The sequence below is a fragment of the Accipiter gentilis genome, chromosome 8, assembly GCF_929443795.1.
Source record: "Accipiter gentilis chromosome 8, bAccGen1.1, whole genome shotgun sequence".
Taxonomy (NCBI): domain Eukaryota; kingdom Metazoa; phylum Chordata; class Aves; order Accipitriformes; family Accipitridae; genus Astur; species Astur gentilis.
In genome coordinates, this window is record NC_064887.1 from 12,676,641 (window position 1) to 12,687,476 (window position 10,836).

The 10,836-nt window shown below is 53.3% G+C and overlaps 1 protein-coding gene across 7 annotated transcripts in view; it reads right to left on the reverse strand.

Annotated features, from left to right (window-relative positions):
• ST3GAL3 (ST3 beta-galactoside alpha-2,3-sialyltransferase 3) overlaps nt 1-10,598 on the reverse strand; it is a 201,313-nt gene extending 190,715 nt beyond the window's left edge. Inside the window, exons 1-2 of one of the 7 annotated variants that reach the window (XM_049807988.1) lie at nt 8,825-10,598; nt 2,062-2,206 (exon numbers count right to left, since the gene is read on the reverse strand). In XM_049807988.1, coding sequence (XP_049663945.1) covers nt 2,062-2,176 — 115 coding nt within the window. In that variant the 5' untranslated portion in view covers nt 2,177-2,206; nt 8,825-10,598. Of the gene's footprint in view, nt 1-2,061; nt 2,207-3,066; nt 3,147-5,303; nt 5,797-8,302; nt 8,585-8,824 lie in introns of those variants that run through there. The other 6 variants (XM_049807990.1, XM_049807993.1, XM_049807987.1 and 3 more) reach the window with 6 other exon arrangements.
• Nucleotides 10,599-10,836: the final 238 nt, after the last annotated feature.

A 10,836-nucleotide genomic window follows, 5' to 3' on the forward strand; every position in this document is an offset into this window, starting at 1 on the left:
AGACTGCTGTTTACACTAAGGAGCTTCATCTGACATTGAAGACACAATCCATAAAAGTGCCTAGAAGAAAAGGAACAATGGTACAGCCTGTATCAATTGTGACAACTGATAAAGATCAGTAAGCTAAACCTTCAAACTAGCATCACTGCTTTGTACATGTTGAAGAAGCTTAATGCAAGCAAGCACTGCAACTTCCAAGAATAAATGAAGAACACATTTTACACAGAAGATGTGAAAAAAGGAGACACACAACTAACAAAGTCTGTGATGTTACCTCACAGTGCTCCTATCAGAAGATCCTGGGTACTGAAAAGCTGCCAGTACACTCAACAGAAACTACTCTAACTAGACTACAACTTAAAAGTCATCTTTCCAGGTAAAAGTGTTCCATTTATAGAAATCCACAATGTTTGCATTTAGATTTTCAACACTGCATCACAAGGCACAGTTACCACAAAACTCCCCAGGGGCTGACATGTGGTGTAAAATAACAAATAGCACATAAAACTAAAGGCACAATATCCAAAGAGGCAAACCCTGAAGAAATTTAGAATCCACTGCAGCACCTTGGTATACGGTCACATAAACACAAAGCTTCTCCTCCACATTTAACAAAGTTCACATACAAGTTGTGGCCTGAACGGTTTTCTTGCAGGCCTTGGGAAGTCCCAACACTATTTCTGGTGGTATGAAAGAAGTAAAGGGTGGCAGGTGGTATAATCTCATAACAGATCATCATGTGGTAGCAGATACAGCAACACTGTTCAACTACATTCTGTACTTATTTTCACACAGGAAGGATTTTCTATACCTCATCGACAAAAGCGCTTGTTTTCAAGAAGGTCACAATCAAGATTTTTGACTCCCTCTCTGAAGCACAAACCTGAAGAAACGATCCTTGCTCAGAAAGACACTACCCATCTCCTTTTACAAATTCTGTCTTACAATACCCGTTCAAATACAAGACACTTCAGCAGTCCTCCTGTCAAAATCACTGCATCAGTGCAAATATTACATCCAAGTCATCATCTGTCACCAAGCAAAACTTCTTAGAGCATACTACAACAGATACGGAGCATGTAGAGGTAGAAAAATATTAAGTTTAATAAACGTTGCAGTAGAAACCCCCATCAGCATGCACAGAAACACAATACAGCAAAGATGGAATTTGACCGACTGATTTTTGTCAGACCGAAAAACAATACTTCTGGACCACTGTTTCTCAGCTGCTGATCCAGAGAGCAACGGTCGGCTGTGAGACATCTGAAACAGCCCATGGAACAGCTGCAAAGAAGGCTGGCTTGTGTTTTGGGCGGGCGGGGAGGAGAAGGGAATTGTTTTCTTGTTTTTGTATTTTCAATAAACAATTCTCACATGTAAGGAAAAAAAAAACAATCAACACAAGCAAAAATAAGAGCAATAACTGAGCAATCAAACCTCAGCCTAATTTATATCTCATTGCAACTAAAACCTCCTATGGCATTACTGCACAGTACAATCCTCAGATTGTATTCAATGAGGTCAGATGCCTCTTTGGACTTAAAAAGGTTGAGAGACATCCTTTTAGATGAGAGATAGTTGGCAGATAATAACATGGAAGATAAACGGAAGATGAGGATTTCTGAAGGACAAAGTAAGATGATGAGATAACCAGAAAATATGATTATAGAAAGAAATTAAAATCCACCAGAGAAAAAACTCTTGTCTTAGATATTTTGACATGTACAGAAAAGTTCAGGGAACAAAAACCTCAGCACACAAAGTCTTTATTTTGAGAATTAGGAATCATAAACTAACACTGAATATTCTAAGAACTGAAGTGTCTAATACTAGATTTATAGAGCGTGAACTTGCTTTTGTACCCAGTAATAAAAGTAAAGCCATAAAGAGCATTAGGTAATCACAAATTCAACCCCTTAAGTATACTATAAGCTCCAGCATTTGATTGGGCTTAATCATATCCCTCTAATACTACTAAATCAGAACCACCTCAGTACTATTGCAACTATTTGACAGACATTTCAGGGAGCCCAGAAACAGTCACACGTTGGTCATACTTACTTGAATCCTCCCACGTGAGGAGGTGCAACTTCCAAGCAGAATAGTACAGAAATCCCAGTACCAGGAAGAGGCAGAGGGCTAGCAGCAGTTTACGCATAAACACCAACAGTCCCATCTTCACATTAAATCTGCTCTTCTACACGCCCTGAGAAAGAGAAACACGTTGAGATTGGAGCCACCTTCTCTGACACTCATCCTTCCAAAACCTGCAATCCCATACACACAATAACGCACAGCTCCAAAACCGGGCTCTCCACAAGGTAAAACACACCAGTTACCCAAACCCACGAGGGAAATAAGAACTACCACCCTAAGCAGCTGCCTCTTTTTTTTTTTTTTTTTTTTTTTTTTTTTAATTGGCACGGGGGTAAATGCCATGCCGGAGAGGCAGGAGGGCACTGCAACGCTACGGCAGGGCAGCAGCCCAACTCCCCGCTGGCACTTACGCCTCAGCCCGCTTCAGATAATCAGTCCCAGAACGGGCGCAGCCGGCGAGGCCTGGCGAGCACCGCGCTCCTCCCCACGCACAGCAAAGCCCAGAGGCGCCACAAAGCAAACCCACCGCGCCCGGGGGCTCCCCGCCGGTGTCCCACGGACGGCGGGGCCCGCGCCGGAGCCCGGGGGCAGCGCAGGTCCCGGCGGGAGCCCCGGGCACGCCGCGCTGAGGAGACGGGCTGCCCTGAAGACGGGGACGGCGCCGGGGCAGCGGGGCCCGCCCGGCCCGAGCGGGGACGGCAGCTCGCCGCCGGCTGACAGCTGCCGGCTGGAATCCGAGTTCGAACGGGCAGCGGCACCGCCACCGCCACGCCACCGCCGGGCTGGCGGCAGGGCGCGGGCCGGGCAGCCCGCCGCCCAGCCCCCGTCTCGCCGGGCTCCGCTCCCCTCTCCCCGCCCCGCCGGGCCCCGCTGCCCGAAACAACGACGACGGCGGCGGCCGCTGGGGCCGGCCCTGCCCGATTCCGCTCCTTCCCACCCCCCCTCCCCGCCCCCTCCGGCCCTCCTCACCCGGCCGCCGCCGGCCCTGGGCGCTCGGCCGCCGGCTGCGGCCCCCGGGCGCGGGGCTGCGGGCGCCGCCATGCCGGGCGCGGCGCAGCGGGACCGGCCGCCGCCGCCGCGGCGCTGAGGGGCACGGCGGCCGCCAATGGGGCGCCGGGGCGGGTCGCCGCGCCGCCGACCCGCCCGCATAGCGGCCGCGGCCGGCCAATGGGGCGGTGCGGGGGGCCGCGGCCGCAGCCTATCGCGGGAGGCCCCCGCAGCCAATGGCGGGCGGGCGGCAGGGGGTCGCCGCCGGAGGGGCGCTGCGGCAGGGCGGCGGCGCGCATGCGCGGAGCTCCCGCGTGTGTGCCCCCGTTCCCCCCCCCCCCCCCTCAATCACTGCACGGTGCGGTGCGGTGCGGTGCTCTGCCTTCCTCTGCTCTGCTCTGCACTGCCCTGCTCCAATCACTGCACCGTGCTGCTCCCCCTCCCCTGTCACTGCACCACGCTGCCTTTTTTCCATCGCTACACGCCCCCCTCCCCCCTCCCGCTTTCAGTGGCTGCAGGGCGCTGCTCCGCAGTTCCCCCCCGGTCGCTGCCTGGCATTGGCCCTCCTTCAAATCCGTGCACTGCTTCCAAGTCACTCGGTGGCACCTTCAAATCACTGCAATGCCTTCAAGCGCTCCAGCACGCCGTTCCTTCCTCCAGGCACGGCACCGCAGGACCCCTCCGAGCACTGCCCCACCTGTCAAGCCCCGCATTGTCTCACCGCTCCCCTTACTCCTCTACACTGCACAGCACTGCACCTTCCTCCAGCTGAGACAGCTCCAAATCTTGCGGTCACTGCAGCCGCGACACTGCACCACGCCTCCCTCCTAGCCAGCGGCTGCACCCCAACAGCAACACCGCAGTGCACTGCATCTCCCTTCGATTGCTGCACCACCCAACCTCCAAGCACTGCTCGGAACAGCCTCTAACCCCGGCAGTGCTCTGCCCAGCCTAGCCTACAGCCACTACACACAGCCGCCCAACCCTGTCTTGCTTCCAGTCGCTGCCCTACGCTGCGCCGAGCCATGACGCGCAGTCCAGTTCAGCACCCAGTCACTGCCCTGGGTCACTGCCTTCACGCTATCCTCCAGCTTCTGCAGATCCTCACACCACCGCATACCCAACAAGGTCCTGCCCGGCCACTGCACGGCACTGTGCCGCCTCCCTGGGCTTCCCAGTGTTGCACAGCCTCCACCACTGGACCACACCAGGCTGCAAGGGCTGCAACAGACCACATCAGCTGTGGCCCCACAGCACGGTGCAGCTCATACTGCACAGCCCGTGCTGCACAGCTGGTACCACACAGCCGGCGCCGCTTCCACCCAGTTCCCATTATGTTACGGTCTCCCCCTTCTCACCGCACAGCTGCCCCGTGAGCACCGCAGCGGTGGGGCCAGCCCACACCTCACCCTTCCCACAGTATTGCCCTCCTCGTGCTGGCCCCACAGACTTGCTGGGTACCCCTAACACTCATTACGCACAGGGAAAGTGAGAAACACAAGTATGAGGCAGCACAGGGAGGGAATGATAAGGAGGGAAATTATTAGGCATGTGGGGAAAAGTCATCTGAAAGGAAAGAGACCGTAAGGAATAAACCTGCCTCTTCAGGACAGCAAAGCAGACCAATGATTTGCTGTTTCCACCCTCCGTGAGTCACTAATAACACAAGGAAAACAAATAGCCACGTGCATTTAAGGGAAACTGAGTAGGATCATATCCAGCATGGTGGCGGCTCCCACAGCAGGCGAGCCCAGGTGCTGATGCCGACCAGCAGACACCACCTCAGAGGGCACAGGGCCGGCTGAGGGCCGGCCGAGCCCGCTCCCTGGCACTTGGCGAAAGGCAGAGCCCATACAGGTTGCGGGGAGAGCTGGCGGAGGCTCATGCAGTCCCGCTTTCACAGCCAGAAACCCCACCTTGTGTTCAGCACGAGTGAAGTCAGCGTGAGCTGGCTGCGAGCGTGGGACCCTCGCAGAGCTGCCACGCTCCTCTGCAGAGACACGAGGGAGACACACGCCGCTCACCCGGATCACCCCATTAGCCTTTTTGCATGCCAACGACAACTTCTATCCCAATATCCCCCCAAGGAGGTGCGTGGAGAGGGGCCGCAACCACCTCCACGCAGCCCTGTCCGTCTGCGGGTCTGCCTCCCCTCCCGCTGCCCGCACCGACCCCCAGCTCCCCAGGGCTGATCCACTCAGGACGCTGGTCGCTCTCACCCAGCTGAGGCAGCTCCCTTCCCTCCAGCTTCACGGTGAGCTGGCAGCCAGGGCTGGGCTGGGCAGCCTCCTCCGCCGGCTCCGGCTCAGCTGCCGGGTTCATTTCCTCCAATAACCCCACCGACTCCTGTGCCGCGTCGCGTCTGGCTGGAGAGCGGTTTTGCTTCACAAACACTTGCTTTATGCGTGCTCCTCTCTTCGCTTCTTCATCCCTCCAGCTGCATAAGCCGGATCTCTTCTCCCTGCCTCGACCCCCCGTGCCCTGGAGATGCGGAGCTGCCTGCGACGCCTGCACCGCCACACCACATCTGCTCTGACCATCCTCAAACCTCACCTAAACTGTCCTGACTGTACTGCTTGCATGCTCAGAGTTTAAACCCCGAGGTCTGCAGGCACAGCAGGTGATCTGATTTTGATGATGAGATAAGCGGGGACCTACTTCAGGAAGCCAGATAGTGACAAGGCTGGGGCTTGCTCCTGAGCCTGCGTTTGTCACTTGGGAAACTCAACCCTCCGTTATCGGGTGTCAGTGTGCTGGAAAGAGCCCAGGATGAAGTCACGCTTCTTGCCAGCCTGGAAAAAACTCAGGAGGCAAGTGTCGTACATCTATGGAAATCAGGTACCAGCTCCCAGCAGCTGTCTAACGGCCACGAGATGTATGGAGGCAATGATTAGTGGAGTGATTTGGTTCAAGTAGCAGGACTTTAGTCCGAACATGTTCCTACTTAGCTTACATGTTTCATTTGCAGGCAGATGTCAAGCTGGATGTTGCTAGGAGATCGACAGCAGGGGAATAATTAAGTCTGATTAAATCCTATCGTATTGCCGTGCCGCTTTCCAGAATGCTCTGGAGCTTTTCAGAGCCAAACTGACCAAATGAAAGGACAAGAGCTGCAGCCCATCCTGCTCAACAAAACCCACTTGTGGTCGACCTGCTGAGCCTGTGGCTACCCACGTGTCTACAGAGCATTTCCCGCAGCAACGCTGGCCACGAGCTGGGAAAAAAAAAGGCTCTGGCAAAGGGCACAGCTGGTGGCTGCATTAGCAGGTAACGCCGGACAGTCGGGACCAGTTGCTGCCCAGAGCAGGTAGTGAGGGCTCCTACACCCCATGCCCCTGCACCAACCCTGCGTGCTGCTTGGGGTACTCGCATTGGACTAGACATAACCCGGAGCCCTCGGCACATTTAGCACGCCTGGGTCAAAGCTGTGCAAGGGGACAGCCGCTCGTGTCCCCAGTGGGGCTTGGGCATGTGGGGGTGCCTGTCAGCAAAGCTTCATCCTTCCCTTCCTCTGGAAGGAGCCCAGCTGGGGCATGCCAAAATTGCTCTGCAAATGCACCTCGTGTGGTTCTGAGACCCACAGGGCGTTCCCGCTGAAATGATGCCTGCTTGCTTTTTTCTTTCATGGTGGCTGAGCCATGCATTATACGGGTTGACACGTAAAGGTAAGTAACAGCTACAGGTTCTTTTCCCATCAGTAAATAAAGTTAGGCTGTAACTATCTGCATCGGTTGCCAAACACACACACGTCAGCCCCCAGGCTCCCTCCGTAGCGAGACTGCTAATCTCATTTTGACTCCCTGCCCTATAAAAATTCTCATTCTAATACTCACACTGTAATTCTTGCCCCCAAATTACATGCCATCAAATCAGACCTGATACTAATTAATGTAGTATTTTATTATTAATTAAATACCACTAAATACCCCAGCAAAGATCTCTGTCCAGTAATGGCTAGATAGAGATTACCTCTGCTGATGCACAGGCTTGGGAAATGCAATCTGGACTGTAACATGCTCATATTTTGGCTTTGTCTCTCTGGCCAAACTTGTTTCATCTCACACACTCATTACCTATTATTCTTAAACAGAGGGTCTGAGCGTGATCAGTCTGTGGATGGCACTTTACATTTGTGGTGCTCTGGCTGCTCTAAGAACAGAAATGTTAAACAGCATCATCAGCAGGCCCACTCAAAACAAGCTAAAACAAGCTGAACTTAACTGAAAAATTCTGCCCCCCTCCAGATGTTTTCAACAGCAAAGAGCCACACTTACCACTACGGGCACAGGTAAACAGCCAGAGCCTGCCTGAACGGCTCCCCGAGCACTCTACCCGACTGGACCAAGTTTCCCAGGATCTTCCTCGGACAAAATGATCCAATGGTCCTGCCTGACACGTGGCTGTGCAAGTGTGAGCAGCCGGTCAGCACGCCACTCAGTGGTTCATCTCCTTGCATTAATTCCAATAAGCTATGTTTGTTTCACGCATATTTTCCAAGAAAGGAGGTAGGCTTGATTTGAAGACAAGTGTTGGAGACACCCACCTTTCTGGGTCTGTTTCAGGACTCCCTCACCCTCACGTTCAGAAGAGCATCCCACATCCCTGCGTCTGGCTTCAGCTTGCAGACATACCATTTTGTTCTGCCTTCTGCTTGATTAAAGAGCCTTTCAGAGCCTGGCATTTTCTCTTTGTGACACTACACATATGCTGCAAGCAAACCCCCTCTCATCCATCCTTCTGATAAGCTAAATATACTGAGTTGCTTAATTCTCTTACTGCCAGGCTTTTCCTCCCACCCTCGAGCCATTTTTTGCATTTCTGCTATACAGAACCTCTCTGATTTTCTTGAATCCTTTTCAAGATGTAGAATCCCACAATAAGCCTCCTAATGCTTTGATACAGGGATTAAATCTGCCTTTTCCTATTCTCTGTCTCAAGGGGCTGCATTGGTCCTTTCTGCCATAGCACCCGACTAAGCATTCAGGCAGGATTATCCCAAATCTTTTCCGGACTCGCCGCTGGCAGGTTAGAGCCACCTGGGCTGGCCAGCGCATGTCTCAGCTGCACATCCAGGACCCCCTCCAGCAGTCTGCAAAGGTGGGCTTGGCCCCGCAGCGAGCACGGTGCAGGGCACCGTGCCCGCAGGTCCTCGGGGGGCCAAGAGACCATCTGCAGGCAGAGTCTGGTGGGACTGCCCTCTGGCCGGCGGTTGTTTTACCTGGGCAGCCAGTGCCTCCTCTTCCCAGCACGCTGCTGCAGGTGCAGGTCACACCTCCAGGGCTGGAGGCAGACCCCACTGCAGGGGAGAGGGGTGCCATGTTTGGGGGGGCTTAGGGAGCAGACCCTGTGAGGCAGGAGCAAGGTTTGCCCCAGCAAGCTCTCCAGGAGCAGATGTCCCGGCTCTCAGTAGGTTACTGTGCTGTGAAACAGAGGAGAGCACAGAGCCGAGCGGTGCCTGCTAGCACCCAGGCTGGCTTGAGTGGAACGTCGGGGTAATATTTCACAATGCTGCTTAATATTTTACCCAACCTGCTCTCAGTGACAGCAGTCACTGAGGAATCGGGTGCACTGCCTAGTTACTGGGCTGCACACCATGAAAACAGCCTCTCAAAATTAATAAACTGGGTGGAGTTTCCATCTTTAATTCTGCCCCTTAAAGAAACCGGCTCAAATAGTCTTTGTATATTTGCCATTCGAAGGGTTTTCTTTCCCCCCAGCAGCGCCCCCCAGGGAAGCCTACCTGAGAGTGAAATGGGGAATCTTTCCCAGCCCATGTGCCACCGTCGGATATCACAGTGCGCTTCGTTGTGCCACTGCCATGGGAACCTGGAAGGAGTCCAGCTCTGGCCGTGCCCACGCTGCCTCTCCGGAGTCAGGAGCACACAACTGGATTGCTGCCCTTGAGTTTCTGAGGTGATTGCTGAATAAACCTGAATTTCAGGGACGGTTAGAGCTGTGATGGCCATGAACCCCAATGGGCTCATCCCAAGCCCTCCAGCCAGGCATTGCCCCGTCCCTTTTTGTACCATAAAAATAGCTGAAAGAGGCAGGCAGGTACCGTCCAGCCGCTGCCTCCTCTCAAACAGGAATGGCAGGAGTGACCCCATCTCACGTGCTGTTGCGGAGGGGAGGGAATTTGGCACAGCAGCAGCACAAGGAGAGGCTGCAGCTGCCCAAACCAGCCGTGTTCATGCCACAAGCCCAGGTAATTCACAAACAACACTTTGATGACATAATCATGGGCTCTTCTAAACACACAGGTTAATTCTTAACAAATACTTGGCTGGCGGGAAGCCAGAGTAATTCAAAGAGCCAAAGCAACAGGCAGAGAAACGGCAGAGAGACCCAGACTGCCGCTGGGGACGTAAAAGTGCAGCTAAGGGCATCCTAAATGCTGTGTTACACAGCACGGACCCTGCAGGGAAACTCCTCCCTGGGCAAAAAGAAAGGTCTGGCTGGTGAGAACAGGAGCATCTATAGAGCGCACTTTGCCTTCTCTACCGCCATCAACAATGACGTAAGATTTTAATTAAAAGTATGCATTATAAGGAATTAATAAGGCTTACGATAGATTAACAACTACATGCATTAACAGCTACGTTTTGAGGTCTGTCAGTGAGCCAAGTCTTAATGGCGAGACATCAACAACGTGGAGTGTACCTAGACCTCCAGCGACCATTTCCTGGTCCAGTGCCACTTTATTAAATCAGTTGTCTAGATGGCAAGATGAAGGCTTACATTTGTGGCTGATAAAATACTGAACAGGCTGCTTGCTGCTACAGCACAAGCTGAATGGCCTGATAAAATGATCACAACCCACGGCACAGTAATGGGCTGCAAAGAAAGGTTCTCGGGAAAGGAGAGGACAGGCTGTACTACAGGGTGGAGGATCTCCCAGAACGCAGGGAGGGGGCCGGAATTAAGGAAAAAAAGCTGAAAAAGACAGCTGTCTCCACACATGACTGCTGCTATGAACCTGCATCACAGCACCTCGGCTCTGAGAGCCGGAGGCGTGCTGAGGTGATTTACGAGCAGATGCATGGCAGTGCTTGTGCATCTACAGCTCTGGCAAAGCCAACTTGATGTCCGGTCCAGCTCTCCAAACTTCTAAATGGACACAGAAATCCTGAGGAGCAGCAACACCACCACAAAAAAGGAGCTATGGCTTTGAAATGCAGCAAATAAGGCTGTACAAGATGTGTGAGTGTGGGCTACTCCACTGCCCCAGAAGAAAGTCTCCTTGCTGACCGGGGAATGGAGCACTGCTACAGACAGCATGTCAGCCTGGCAGAGGGAAGTGCGGGGTCCAAAGATTAGGACTTGAAGATGGAAAAACTCAAGCTTGAAATTAAGTACATGTCTTTGCAGCACGGTCGCTGAAGGCTGCAGGGGTGGCCATCCTCACCACGCAGCAGCTTGCAAATAAGATTAGCTGGTCTTGACTTTTAATTTAATTTTTTCATATCCGTGGCTTGGGCATGAAGAAGGGATGCCGCACGGTCATGCTTGCTGTTTCGCCCCGACCTGTACGTATCCTGATCTCTTGTCCAAACAGCTCCAGCAGCAAAGGAAGAGGCCAGGACTGATTCCCACGTGCCAGAGAATGCAGTGGGGAGGGTGCAGAAGGGGCTCAGCTTGAGGACAGTATTCTTGACTTCCTCTTCCAGCTCACGCACATGTTTTTCTAAAACCAGGAGCAACAGCCTGACATGGCTCTGCAGCATTATACTACTCTCAAGCACAGGCAGGCTG